This window comes from Colias eurytheme, chromosome 4, assembly GCF_061535395.1.
Source record: "Colias eurytheme isolate Ceu_HAF_F1 chromosome 4, ilColEury1 Martin Lab GWU primary, whole genome shotgun sequence".
Taxonomy (NCBI): Eukaryota; Metazoa; Arthropoda; class Insecta; order Lepidoptera; family Pieridae; genus Colias; species Colias eurytheme.
In genome coordinates, this window is record NC_142983.1 from 5,017,154 (window position 1) to 5,032,982 (window position 15,829).

At 30.5% G+C, this 15,829-nt stretch overlaps 1 protein-coding gene and 1 pseudogene across 1 annotated transcript; both read left to right on the forward strand.

Moving 5' to 3' along the window:
* Positions 1 to 164: 164 nt before the first annotated feature.
* LOC149908931 (neutral amino acid uniporter 4) lies at positions 165 to 10,291 on the forward strand. The gene is made up of 6 exons (XM_090120504.1): positions 165 to 519; positions 611 to 788; positions 1,305 to 1,662; positions 3,583 to 3,758; positions 7,315 to 7,487; positions 9,709 to 10,291. The coding sequence occupies exons 1-6, from the start codon at positions 255 to 257 to the stop codon at positions 9,945 to 9,947; spliced, it is 1,389 nt and encodes a 462-aa protein (XP_089976630.1). The 5' UTR covers positions 165 to 254; the 3' UTR covers positions 9,948 to 10,291.
* Positions 10,292 to 12,195: 1,904 nt separating this feature from the next.
* Positions 12,196 to 14,113, forward strand: LOC149908932 (ELAV-like protein 2 pseudogene; annotated as a pseudogene).
* Positions 14,114 to 15,829: the final 1,716 nt, after the last annotated feature.

Here is a 15,829-nt window from a genome sequence, read left to right on the forward strand (position 1 = left end):
AATTACTACAATTTAAGAGTATTATTTTCTTGCATTCAGAACACAGATTCAGAATGTTTTCTCCTAACCGCATATCCGCTCTTGTAAAAATTTACTATTTTTGATAGCGGCAACACTTTCAATTACTAATCAGTAATCACTTCAGTTAAAATTTTTATCAGTTTGTTACAGGACGTTGTCGTATTATGACTTCTCGTTATATTACCATGTAATTTTATTTAGATTTCGTCGTGTGTAATTAAAAATCATTAAAAATGACCGATGAAAAACAACCCCTGCTCACAGGGCCAAGTATTATAATTGACAACACTGAAAATCAAGCTGTAGAATTAGTAACGAGTCCCACTAGCCAAAATAAAGATGATAAAAAGAAAAACACTCAGTATAATCCAGCTTCGGAGCGGTACTTAGAGCATCCAACGTCCAATTTCGATACGTTAATTCACCTATTAAAAGGGAACATCGGAACAGGAATATTAGCAATGCCAGATGCTTTTAAAAATGCTGGACTGTTTCTTGGTATGTATGATATATCGATTACCAACTTTAAAAATTATAAAAAATAAATTAATTTCGGTGTTTCTAAAAATAAATACTTTTTGTTGTTTAGGTGTAGTTGGTACTTTGTTTATGGGCGCAATTTGCACACATTGTATGCATATTTTGGTACTATGTTCTCATGAGCTCTGTGTAAGAAACCAAAGGCCTGCATTAAATTTTGCTGAGGTAGTAGAGGAAGCATTTGCAATGGGACCAGTTCCCTTAAGAAAACATGCCAAAAATATCAGGTAATTATTTTTATGAATAGTTTAAAATTATATTTATGCAGTTCCTATACATATAATGTAATCATATCGATTTTGCTTTCAATTAAATTAATTTATTTTTATTAAAATTAAAGTTCAGATATAAAACCAATAGTTTTTATTTTATAAGTTCTTATAAGGGTAGAAGGAATATATACATATATAAAAAATGTGTTAATTTTCCCATCAATTCCAATATAATCTCCATACAGTAATTAGGTATATAAACTGTTTACCTTTAATAGTATATAAAGCAATATATAATAATCAATAATATATCAAGCAATCATAAACCTTATTCAGATAAAATACATTTATATTACCTACTCAAATAAATAGAATCACTGCACTTGTATTACAATTTACAACATGTTTGTGTAAATAAATGAGATTAGAGAGAACAGATATGCAAAAGAGCATTATCATAGTTATGTCCTTGATATGAATATGATAGTTACATTTGTTTTCACAATAACTGGATGAGGTGTTATTTTTCAGGAATGTTGTAAATGTCTTTCTTGTCATAACACAATTGGGATTTTGCTGTGTGTACTTTTTGTTTGTGGCAACTAACCTGCAAGATACAATGCACTTCTTCAGAATAAACATGGGTGTCCATAGCTACTTGGCTCTATTATTTCCACCTATGTTAGCATTGGGTATGGTGAAGAACCTTAAATATTTGACACCAGTTTCTTTAATTGCTGCAATAATGACTGCTTGGGGCTTAGTGATCACATTTTACTACATATTACAAGACTTGCCTCACACTAGTACTGTGAAGGCATTTGCAAGTTGGCATCAACTGCCTCTGTATTTTGGAACAGCTATTTATGCATTTGAAGGGATTGGAGTGGTGAGTGTATTATTGTTAGAATGTATTCTCTATAGAAAAAAAATCCCCTTTTATTATTAGGTATATAGGTTTAATATGCATGAATATACAGGAACCTTTTTTCTACAGTCTGAATAAATTAACAACTAAATTCTTATTAGACTCTACTAACAATTTAACAAACAACATTGTTGGTTATAATTTTCTTGTTAAGTACAATAATTGAGTCAATAGAAAAAAAAACTTTGTAAAGCACTATTATAATTTTAGTATATATTTTGACTTCATCATTAAATTCACTCAAATAAGTATATACCTAATAAATATGTATTACATATGAGTTGTGCACACCTACATACTTATAGACAATACTTAACATAGGTACCTACCACAGGAGTCTAAATACCACAAAATCGTGTTAGATTCGTTAGTTTCTAAGGTCACCTTCATGCTTCATCATCAGAGTAATTCCATAAAAAATTTATATCAAATTATTATTAATTACTGAAACGGATAGTTAAATACGTATTTTATTTTTATGAAAAAGGAAATGGTTATTTAAAAATCGGAAACGAAAAACGGTTACAACCAAACTTTCATGAATCAACGAAGAATATGTACCAACGTACCAACAAATATTGTTCTTTCTAACATTTACTATAATAGAAATCGTAATTATAAATATTATTTTTGTATCTCAAAATGTAACATTTCCGCTAAGTAATACGAATAGGTATAAAGAGCACTAAACTTTGCAATCCAATATCCATAATATTAACTCGCGTAAAAGTAAATACTATTAGGAGAAAAACTGCAGTATTTTATGCGTAATGGACACCCACTACCCAGTTATGATATCAAATATCATACGAAGGTGACGCACTAAGTTCAATATCGATTTTTCTGTGGTCGGCGTGTACTTGGTGTGCTTAATAGTCTTCCAACTTGTTAAATATCAAGTTAAGTATAATATAATGAAAATTCTGCTAACATTACCTAACTATAAAATATTTTTTCTTGTTAGAAAAAAAATCTAAATAATTTTTTAAAAACTTTTTCAGTCGCCAACTCCCAATTTTTTTATAATTATTAACATGCACTATGAAAATGTTATTAAATAATCGTAAATCGTTATAAAAGCTTTAACTTTACTCGTTGATTTTATTTCAGTACCTACCTGCGCGGTCTAGGTTTTTCAGATGTTTAGGGAAGTATTAAAGAGACTAAAACTACTCAATTTTTCAATAATACCGTGTTTCAGTTATGTGTATACGGCATACACCTTATTATAGCAAAACCCTAAAACCCGGTTTAAACGACATTTTTAACGGTAAAAAAATTAAGCACGTGCGAAAATGTACGTGCATTGCGCAACATTTAATTGAGATAAAACAAAACTGGTTAACAGCAGTCAGCAGATAACCATTCCGAAAAAGTTAAATTATTTATATAAATCACGTTTATTACTTAGAATATACTTCAATAAACTCGTTTATGAACCTGTTAATAACTATTTATGGTGTAATTATAATTCTACGTCTAATTGCTGAGAAAGCGTATAATTTCACTCAATATAATCGCATTATGGGTTCTCCGACGCTTTCATTCTATTTTCATTTCCTCGTAATTGTCATTCATGTGAATTATTTAAACACAGTCATTTTTCTTCACATATCAGGTTCCTAGTTAGTTTATTACTGGCAAAATTATTCCAAATTTACCAATAGGACTTAGTAAATTTGTTTAAATTTGAGATTTAAATCTTTTGCCTTAAATGATGGGTATGATTTGTAGTAGGCGTACAATGAAGAAGCATTAAAGCAATTTATGATAAGAAAACAAGTAAATTTTGGAAAAATAACGTTTATCGCACTGTACCTAAATCTTTATCAAAAATAGTCAAATTTGAAATGTAGTTTTAGAATAATGTTTGTATTTTAGGTTCTACCACTTGAGAATAATATGAAGACACCACAGGACTTCGGAGGTTGGACAGGCGTGTTAAACACAGGCATGGTTATCGTGGCTGCTTTATATACGGCTATTGGGTTTTTCGGCTACCTCAAGTACGGGAACCATGTGCTTGGCAGTATTACGCTCAATTTACCAAATGACGCGTAAGTTAAAACTTAAAACTAATCATGATTTTAAAAAATGTTGCGTTTTTTAAGGGTGCTATAACAGATTTTTAACAAAAACCGCTATTTTACGGTACAATTTTAACTCAAAGCACTTACACGTGAGAACAAAGTAATATCTTAATTTAAAGATAATATATTCAGTTCTACGATCATCTTATAAAAATTGTACGACGTCATACAAAATTGTCACTGAAATACGATTTTCCCAGCACAATGATGGCATAAAATGCAAAAAAATGGGGTCTAAACCGGTACACTTTTAAGAAAATTAAAAGCCTAATCTATCTTCTTACCTATAAATTATTGAGGGATATATAGTCCTTTATAGATTGTGATAATTTTTTTGTATCTAAATCAAAATTTTATTTCAATTATAAGCTAAATTAAAAATACTTGTCGATTTCTTCATACATTTTGCTCTCGCGGGTCGTCAGACCGCGCTCAGAAGCGCTCTTGGAAGGACGGGTGTATCGCTCCTCGTCCCAAAAATAAAAACGAATTAGAAAAAGATTATTGTGCGTATACTGTCGTTTTCGTGATTTGAAATATTTGATACTTTATAAGAGTAAACTGTATAAGTTTCATATTCCAGTTATTTGTAATTTAAAATTATGTTTTAAAAATTATGTTGACTGAGATCCTCTTTTTTTATGGGTTGTTGAACGGATTGGTGGGGTAAAGCAATTTGACAAAACTTAAATCCAAAATGGCGCCGACGAAAATTTGCCATCTTTTCGTCATGGGTGTCATTTTCATGGTTTTTGGGGTAGCTATTAACCAATATGAGGTCAAAAATAAAATCCAAGATGGCGCCGACAAAAATTTTACATCTTTTCATCATGGGTGTCATTTTCATGGTTTTTGGGGTAGCTATTAACTAATATGAGGTCAAAACTAAAATCCAAGATGGCGCCGACGAAAATTTTACATCTTTCCGTGATGGGTGTCATTTTCATGGTTTTTGGGGTGGATATTACGCAATATGAGGTCAGAACTAAAATCCAAGATGGCGCCGGTGAAAATTTGACATCTTTTCGTCATGGGTGTCATTTTCATGGTTTTTGGGGTAGCTATTAACTAATATGAGGTCAAAACTAAAATCCAAGATGGCGCCGACGAAAATTTTACATCTTTTCGTCATGGGTGTCATTTTCATGGTTTTTGGGGTAGCTATTAACCAATATGAGGTCAAAAATAAAATCCAAGATGGCGCCGACGAAAATTTTACATCTTTCCGTGATGGGTGTCATTTTCAAGGTTTTGGAGTAGCTCTTAACAAATATGAGGTCAAAACTAAAATCCAAGATGGCGCCGACGAAAATTTGACTTTTTTCGTGATGGGTGTCATTTTCATGGTTTTTGGGGTAGCTATTAACCAATATGAGGTCAAAACTAAAATCCAAGATGGCGCCGACGAAAATTTGACTTTTTTCGTGATGGGTGTCATTTTCATGGTTTTTGGGGTAGCTATTAACCAATATGAGGTCAAAAATAAAATCCAAGATGGCGCCGACGAAAATTTTACATCTTTTCGTCATGGGTGTCATTTTCATGGTTTTTGGGGTAGCTATTAACCAATATGAGGTCAAAAATAAAATCCAAGATGGCGCCGACGAAAATCTTTGTTATTTTATTTTAGTTTACTTCTTTATTATTAAGAAAATTACACCTATGACGAAAAGATGTCAAATTTTCGTCGGCGCCATCTTGGATTTTGGTTTTAACCTCATATTCGTTAATAGTTACCCCAAAAACCATGAAAATGACACCCATCACGAAAAAAGTCAAATTTTCGTCGGCGCCATCTTGGATTTTGGTTTTAACCTCATATTCGTTAATAGCTACCCCAAAAACCATGAAAATGACACCCATCACGAAAAAAGTCAAATTTTCGTCGGCGCCATCTTGGATTTTAGTTTTGACCTCATATTTGTTAAGAGCTACTCCAAAACCTTGAAAATGACACCCATGACGAAAAGATGTTAAATTTTCGTCGGCGCCATCTTGGATTTTAGTTTTGACCTCATATTGGTTAATAGCTACCCCAAAAACTACCCACACTTGCAAATGTGTTTGCTACGTAGGAAAAGTTCAGATTTAAGAGTATCCTAGGTAATGTGTTATGTGACGAATACCTATAATTTATTTCATTCCGACTATTTTTCGGAATAACATACATTTACTAAGAATTGTATACAATGCCGGATTTAATACAGTGCCGGTAACATCATAGTATGTATGATAATAATTCTACATTTCTTAAAAAGCTTTGATATTATATACAATTCATAGATTATTATTCAATGAAATAATGATGTAAAATAGTCACACTTTTTTAAGTTGTTTGAATATACTAACATACTTATTAGGATCGTACCTACTAATAAAAGTAACAAAATGAATTTTTAAAGTTCCTAGTAATCTTCTGGAATCAATTTCAATAAAAATACATAATATCAAAAATTAAAAATAATATCAAGTATGAAGATGGTCTATAACATGGAATGCGCTATGTTTACGTGAGCGTGATATTGCCGCGAACAAAGTTACGTCGTTAGATACCTAAATTTGAGTAACGCAGATTTGTGACAGCGTCCTTAAGGCGAGGTATGTCACTGCGCCGTTTGCGCGTCTCGCGTCGGCTGTCAAGAAAATGCTGGGCAACGTTAAGTTCTGAGATATAATATTATGTATTTAATAATTACAGGGCTTCAGTTGAAAACCAAAATTTTGCACGTTTTCTGCAGTACATCAAAATCCATATCCTTATATTATAAAAATTAATTTGCAAAACCAGAAATTTTATTTTTAAATAATTCGTTTTCGATTTTTATTTTAGCCTATTTTTATATGATTTTATATAATCGAGCAAAATACACGTGGTTGTGTAACAAATTATCACACTTTTTAGGCAATATCTTGAAGTGTATTGATTATTTTTTCTAAAAGCGTCATATAATTGCAAATATGTACATGAAAAATTTGATCGTGCAAACCAATTTTACTCCGCTTCGCTGACGGGACTCCCTTAATTTTTGTATTTAAATATTTTTATATGTGCACTTCTTTTGTTTTTATACTAAGTATGTACTGTTAATGAATTGTGTCATAGGAAGGTTTTGCCGACTATAATACATACCTAGTTCCCATGGCCTTCTTTGTTACATACTTATTAGTTATTTATTGTAGTGATCTAAATTTTAACCCCTCATAAAGGATTAAAAAAAAGTTTTAGTTAACTGACTTGTCGCACAAGCATTACTAAATGAATGAAAACTGGATAAACGTGGGAACAAAGAGAGCTTAAAATTCCTTACATGTGAAAACAGATTTTTATTGTTATTATAATAGTAAACTATCTCATTTGCTAAAAGTTGTTCTATCTTTCGGGCTTTAATTCATGAATAAATAAAATTCTCACAATACTATTAGTCAAAAAACATTAAAAGGCCTAAATTGTTTAACCGGTACCATAAACAGAACATTATTAATTCATCATATAGATGGTATAACCAGTTAATGACTTTTACAGATTAGCACAGAGCGTGCGAGCGATGATGGCAATCGCGATATTCCTCTCATACGGCCTACAGTTCTACGTGCCTATGAATATCGTATGGCCCTTTATTAAATCCAAATTGACTTCGGAAAAAGCCCTTGCCTACGGAGAAATCGTTACGCGATTTATATTAATATCCTTGACATGTGAGTATAATGATTATTTTTTTGTCCTTTTTATGATCTCAGTAAGTACCTAGGTAAGAGGTATTTAATGAATTCCACCATAATGCGATTTCCTTTTATCGGCGAATGTATTAAGATTAATTATTGAATGTCTCGTATACTGAATTAAATATTATAGTTTGTATGTAGACCGTATAACTAATTCAAAGATTTAGCTTTATCTTACAATATTTAAAGTTGTAATGTAAATTTGCAAATTTCATGATAAGTTCTAAAGTAGGTACAGTCAACCTTACCTAATAATTTGAAGGAAAACCATTTCTTTTTATATTTATTAATGATTTTATATAATTATCTATTGTATTTGTTTCTTTACGCTTATTTGTTTATTAGTTAATTTAGAACTCGTGGTTGGTAATAAATTGTTTGATAAGATATCTCTTGTTATTCGGTCGGCTTAATGATATTACATGTCTATTGGAATTTCGCTAATTATGTTTATTTAAAGTATTTTTTATGTACATTCTTCTAATTATTACATTACATAAAAGAAACAAAGAAAATAATTAATAGTTTCAATATTTATTGATCCCTAATTAGACCTCTACGTAAAAAATGCTGAAAAAACAAGCTCACAAAAGCATTAAAGATATATACGTTTATAAAATTGTTGCGAATTGATATTTACCGGAGGCTGACCTTAATTCGCTCAATTACAAAACGAGTCAAACTTAATCCATCACAATGCTTATAGACAGATTTTAGATAGACGAGTAATTTGTTTTACTTAAAAGTACACTACAAGAGTACATTTTTTTAGGCTTTATGAAAAGTATTATTATAGACGGACTAAAATAATTACAAATTCTAGTGTCTATGAATATAATGCAAAACGTGTTCGGAATTCAATAGCACATCCAATAAAAGCTCCCTAAGAGCTGTAGGGTGGGAAAATTTACACGACCCAGCCACCACACTCTGGCTGACGTCAAATATTTAATTAAACGTTTATGCCAGTCAGCTATCAAGAGTACACATTATACAGTAAATAACAGTTTTCGAGCGTTCCAAATAAAATGCTCATAGGTTATCATGCGTGTAGACCGAATAAATATTTACAATAGCTGGTTATAGATATAGATGCTGATTTGTAAAAACTTAATTGAATATATGGTCATAAGTCGGGACTGTTCCCGACTTATGACACATAACTGTTTATGTTTTTAAATATTTATTTAACAATATAGTCCATTAGAGAACGCCTGAGATTATTTGGACTTCGTGTTATTAGAGAAAGAACGTTGTTTTTAATTTGTTTATTTTCTGCAAAAATAGTTTTAACTTTACCGCGTGTTTCTTTACAATGTATGAATGATACAGTTCATCTATGTCATTGAATTATTTCAGGGTCTAATTGACCTCACTAGATTAGATAAACCTAGGATCGGAATAAAAAGCTAATTATTTTAAGGTTATGAACTCCAAAGAGATATATTATGCTTGTGAACATTCAATAATAATTTGCAAGTATTTTTGTGTGGGTCAAGCTTTATCCAAAATAATCAAATTAACCTATGGACGAAATTACTTTTAAGATATCTACTCCATTCAATATAATATGTACTTAATTATAATATGTACTTAAGCTGCACTTGTGAAAGTATAAGAATATGATAAGCTGATATTTTTTTAGAAGATTTTTTACATCCAGTAATATAGTAATTATTAAGTAGGAATATATCGTACCTACATATGGTTAAAAAATTAAACTATTAACGTAAAAGTAAAATACTAAACTAGATAAATTAGAAGACTGTTATTGACCCGTTTATTTAGGAAATTTACTCTGTGATAACATTCCATGCGCGGAAAGAGCCCGCCTAGTAATGATATATCAATATTATCGAACAAATGTGCTAATGAATCATTGCTAATGGACATATTGCTTTATTGTATAAAAACAACACCAATCAATAAAAACTAATTGCCGACCGTAAAACTATTAAAAAGAAAATTCATAAAAATTGATATCAGTGTTTGAGGTCATTGTTTGTTTGGGAAGTACGAAATCGATAACCGTCCGAAAACTACAGTTTAAAGTTTAAACGTTTAAAGTTGCTATTTGTTTGATGCCCCGGAAGTGAAACTGTTTGGCTTCAATGGAATAGCGGTTGTTCTGTACTGCATTACTAATTAGAGTTTGGAAGTGTACAGTTAATGATGGAATATTCCTTTCTTTTAGTCATAGCAGCGGCGTTGATACCGAACTTGAGCGGTATCATTTCTCTCGTCGGTGCATTCAGCAGTTCGGCGCTGGCTCTCATATTCCCACCTATCATCGAAATTGTCACATTTTGGCCCGACCGGCTTGGAACATACGACTGGAAAATGTGGAAAGATATCGCTATTATCATATTCGGTATAACCGGATTTGTATTCGGCACGTATGCCAGCCTAGAAAATATATTTTCGCATACTTAATATGTATATTATTGGATTAAATAGTTGAAATTGATGTCGTTATACTTACCAAAGATTAAAACCATGACAATAATTTTATTGTAAAAATTCTTTCAGATGACTATATTTATTGTTTAGATTATAGGCATTGTAGCAAAAATTAGGTTACAAGTGAAAGACGAGATAAAAAAATATATTTAAGTGGTTAAAGTATTATAATATGAAAAACTGATTTACTTTAAATGTTTGCTTTGGTCTGCTGCTTATCATCAAAATGAGGTGCATTTGGTTCAATTCGATAAGATTTTTATAAAGTTTAATACACCTACATCGAATGTGGAAAATTATGTATTGTTATGAATTTATGATTGTAAAAATATTCATAATCTTTTATCTATTTTGCAAATATTGTATATTAACTATATTTGTATAGCAAAATGGCTGGATTCATTTTATAAAACATATAATGTATGTTGTAACTTGTAAGTTATTATTGTTGTGTGTTTTAGAGGTATTTATTATTGAGTGTTTTAGTATATTGTAGTGTTTGTCTGTTGTAATATAGTGTTATGTATAATTCGACTTGATTTGTGTTGCACATGATGATTCTGACGCGATTGTTTGATAAGCGACTTGTCCACGCTTTTTTACAGTACAATAATTATTTGTGATATTTTTATTTTATTTTTAAATGGTGTTCTATACTATACTTTGAATGTTTATTTTTAATCTGTGGATACTTATGTAATTTACCAAAATATTTTTGTAGTCAATTTTATTTTTAAACCAATGTACAATAAATATTTTTATATTTCTATTTTATTACAGCTGCTTTTTTGCCATTTTATTCCATTTTGCTAAATACATAGCTACAATAGAAACAAGAATGTCTTAATGCATAAATATTTATTCAATATTGTTTAATAGGTAATTTACAGAAATAGACTTAATTCACCAATCATTACTATTTAATATATTGAAAGTGCACAATTATTTGATTCGTAACATCATCTATCATCAGAATGTTTATTGTACCTAATAGAAATATAATTACTTACCTACGTGTTTATATAGTTTATAGTAGCGTAATATTAAAATGATGTCCTAAAACCCAAAGAATCAGATGTTTAAATTATTATTAACTATTCTCTTATTAAATAAAGCTTCTGTGGATTCAAATTATTTTTATTGTATTTTTCCCGATTTATTAGCTTCCTGCGTCTGCGTATGACGGAAAAGATAAATCTTATAATAGTATACCTATGTTTATTAGTCATTTATCAATTATTATCGGAAACAAAAAACTTAATATAACTAAAAGTTTTAACTTTTTGTGCATCTTATTTTTCCTCATCATCTCAGATGTAAGAAATTCAGTAAAAGCATAGTTTTACTACTCAAGCGCATGCCATACCTTAATAATTTTTGCCGTGATAAATAATTTTAAACCATTGAGGTATTATTATAGAGAGGACACCACGAACAAAATCTGTGCGACAAGCGCGGCGGCGAAGGGGGGTGGGAGTGAGTCATACACTTTGTAGATATTCTGCCTCTTATTATGTACTTATAAATTAAAACCAACCATTGTAACAAATAAATAGGTATTGTTTTGAGACGATTGATTCTAACTCGTGTTACAAAATAATAATAGTGTAGTAGCGATGTCCTCTCTAGTACGTAGTACATAGTAACTCAATGTTTTAAACAAGGTATTTTCTTTCATTAGGTACTCACAAATATAATTTTGTTTTTCCCACTTATGTATATTATACTTAATTATAGAAAGGAGAAACCCAATTTAATTTACCTAACTGTAACAATTTGTTTCTTTGTTACCCTGGCGCGCGCGGAAATCCCCGGAAGTAAAAATTATTTGCAAATTTCTTTTTTAAAGGAATCTAGTTTTAACTAAGCCTTAGAGCGAGCGCGCACGAGCAACTTTGTCTCCGCAACTATTTTATCTCTCCTATCAATTTGTATGGGGAGTTGCGTCGCTACGTGCGCGCACTTTCATACTAGCCCATGGGTGGAGAGACAAAATAGTTGCGGAGACAAAATAGTTGCGGAGACAAAGTTGCTCGTGCGCGCTCGCTCTTAGAATTGTTTTATCAATGGTAGACTAAATTTGAAAATCCACCGTAAATCCTATTCAGAGTCAGACAATAAATCAAAAGAATTTTCTTATATTGCCACATTATAACCTTAAAAATTAGAACGTTTCTAAACGAAATCGTGAGAATAGTATGTCTAGCAACATTATAGACGAAATGTCATTCCTAGACAACAATTAAAAAATGTCGGAATCGTGTCAAGACGGTAATTGTCATGGAAATTACGAATATGGGCCCGACGAATCACCTACAAAGCTTATCGTCAATTACATTCCCGAAGTCATGACCCAGGATATGATGTTTTCATTATTTTCGACCATGGGTAAATTAGAAAGTTGTAAATTGATAGCTAACAGAGGGTATGGTTTCGTCGAGTACGCTCGTCCTGATGATGCTGTGAAAGCTAGGAAAGCGTTCAACGGATTGTTGATGCAGAATAAGACACTCAAAGTGTCTCATGCCCTGCTCAATCCTGAACTCAAGCCTCCAACGAAACCGGAAGCCGACTGGAACCTTTACGTATGTAACCTGCCCAACGAACTAACCTTGCAGGATTTGCATGGACTTTTCGCACAATTTGGTAAAATAGTCAATTCCCGTATAGCGTCGGGCATAGCTTTTGTATTATATGAACATCAATATGAAGCTGAGAGAGCAATCCAAAATATAAATGGAACCACGCCCCCTGGCTTCCTGCATCCACTTACTGTTAAGTATGCGAATAAAAGCAACCCTAATAAACATAAAAACAACAACAACAATTTTTCTAAGAATCCCCTTGTCAAACCTTATCATTGGATAAATCATATGGGTGCTATTGGTGATCATAACTCTCCAAGTACATGGTCAATTTACATTTATAATATTGCTCCTGAAGTAGAAGAATTGACTCTATGGCAACTATTCGGTCCATATGGTGCTATTGTATCTGTTAAGATAATTAAGGATCATCAGACTAACAAAAGTAAAGGATTTGGGTTTGTGACCATGAGGAATTATGACCAGGCAGCGATGGCTATACAGGCCTTGAATGGTTATGTTCTGCACGGGCAGCCACTCTCTGTAAGTTTTAAAACTCAAAAGAGATAATGGCGCAACCTGACCATCCAAAAATTTTACAATATCAGTACAGTAATGACTAGACAAATTGACTTTCTTGACATTGATTGGCATAGAATAACAATATATAAAATTTAGTCTTAAATGGAAGTTTAACGTTTCCATGATGTATATTTATACGTGCAGCGTGTCATCTCTTGTTAAAATATTATTACTTTGAGCTATCAACATTGTTAAGTTTGTTTCTTATTATGAATAATAATTTATTCAGTTTGCTCGTTAAATGTTTCAAGTTTAGTAGAGTTTTAAGAATTGTATTGAGGTGATTGTTGTTTGAGAGTTCAACATCAATTGTGAGCTACATGCTTTGATTTTTATTTCATTATCTATTATTATTTAAGTATAATAAATACAAGAATGTGCTTTATAAGATCTAATGTAACTAAACTAATATAAGCCACTGTGAGATGTATAATCAGCTACTAGGATTAGTTGTACACTTTTTATAACATGATGTCTATTTAGGTAGTAAAACGAAATTTAGATTATATCATATTTATACATTTAGTATAAAACTTGCTGAATTAAAGTTCATTTTCACAATTTTGAAAAATCTTTTTTATTTATTCAAAAATAAAATCGTTTTTAATCTTTTAATAAACACCAATTTACATGTGCATTATTATTTATGAAAGTGAAATATTAATTCAATAAATTATGTTTCAATAAGTTTATTTTTTATTTATGTTGGAAACTTGTTTCATATTTAAGTCATTTTATTGTTTTATAAATTTTGTAACTATTTAATCATATTTTTTATTTTAAAAGGTGGTTGAATGATTTTGATACTATGTGCATATCCTTATGTTATTAAGCACTTACTTCAAGTAATTGCTAGGTCTGATCATGAAAATCTAGAATTAAAAAGAAAAAGGAAGGTACTTCTACTATATAATATAAGATCAATTGTTCAATCAAGCCTGATTAGTAAATAAAATTTAATAATCATATTAATCTATGTTTTTTTTTTAAGAAAACATTTGAATGTGTATATGATTATGCTTTCAAGTACTCTCCTCAATCTTCATCCAGTTGGAGCATAATTTATTTTATGAAGGAAATAATTTTTCCTATATAAATAATAATATAAATTTTATATTGAAAAACATATTATTCTGTTTTGTTTCATTAAATTTTCGAAATTTAAATCTAATAAAATAATGTAGCTTGTAATTTGTATGTTGGCAGCAGTTTGTCTTTGTTTATGCTTCATGATAATAGATGGCGCTCAAATTAAATAAACTAGTTTCCTAAAAATCAAGTAAAAAATCCATATTCTAATATTTAACAAAAATATGTATGTTTAATATTTTGTATTCTATGTTCCCTTTAATATAAACATATCATTATGCTTTTATTAAATTTTTCATTTGTTATTGGCATAAATTCGATTTTCGGTGGAACTCTACACCCTATTTTGCTCTCTGCAGAGATAACGCTGAATAACAATTTATTAAATATGCTATCTTTTCCTCTAACTATTCATGAAATACTCACATAAAACATAATAAAAAATAAGAGAGAGCTATCTATGTAGCTTATTGATTTAACTTACCTACTTATAAAAATATACATACTTTGTATACTTATGACGACGCATAGAAATCGAGTTAAGGGCGTAAAATTAAAGTTGACCTTGAATGTTTTAGATCGTCAAGATAAAATTGAATAGCCTAGGCCTATGTATAAAACATATTATATACAGCTATAGCTTTACGTTATATCATGCATTAAGGCGACGGATGTAACTATGCATCTTTGATCTTATAATCATTCATACCAACCTGAATCACTATCTATTAAAAAACCGTATTAAAGTCCGTTGCATTCAAATAGATCTAGAGACTAGAAACATTAATGCTTGTATACGGAAGGCGACCCGCGACTATGTTTGAAACAATGAACCAAGTTATTAAATATAATATGATAATTATTATTGTAGAGGCTTTATATACCTAGGTAATTATAGAAACATATATTTATTTATTTATTTAATAAGGTGCACACCACAGCTGACAATTTTGCCTCGTTATACACAAATTTAATTACATGTTGCGGTGAAATGCCAACCAATTAATTGTATGCACACAGCATAGTTGAGGGAAAAAAAATTATTAAAAATTACATTAATTAGCACAATTCATAGATCAAGTAAAATAATTTCCAAAAATACATGTCATAAAATAAGTTGAATCTAATTAATCATAGTACCTACAGATAAATATCACATCAATATAGCTAAGTACAGTACACTAAATCACTTAAAATATAGTTAAATCAATAAATACCTAACTACATAACATTCAATCACATAAAATACAATTCGTTACATTCCATCACAGTATAACAATAAATTATGTCTAACAATTAGTAAAGTATCTAAGAAACTATTGTTAGGATTCATCTCGAATATAAAAAACGTGTCAATTATATCATTAAGTGTAGTTACACTAGAAATTAGAACTTGTTATATGAGAAACATACATGAGTCAAGACATTAGATTCAATTATTTGGTTGTATCATGTAACCTCAGAATACAGAACGTAACTAGTGTTTCGTTAGTAAGTATTTAGTTAAACTGTGTAACTGACTCACGTATCACATTTGTACGGTAAATTCAAGTGTACCTCAGTGTACCTAGGAAACTAAGTAAATAGGTACGTACTATA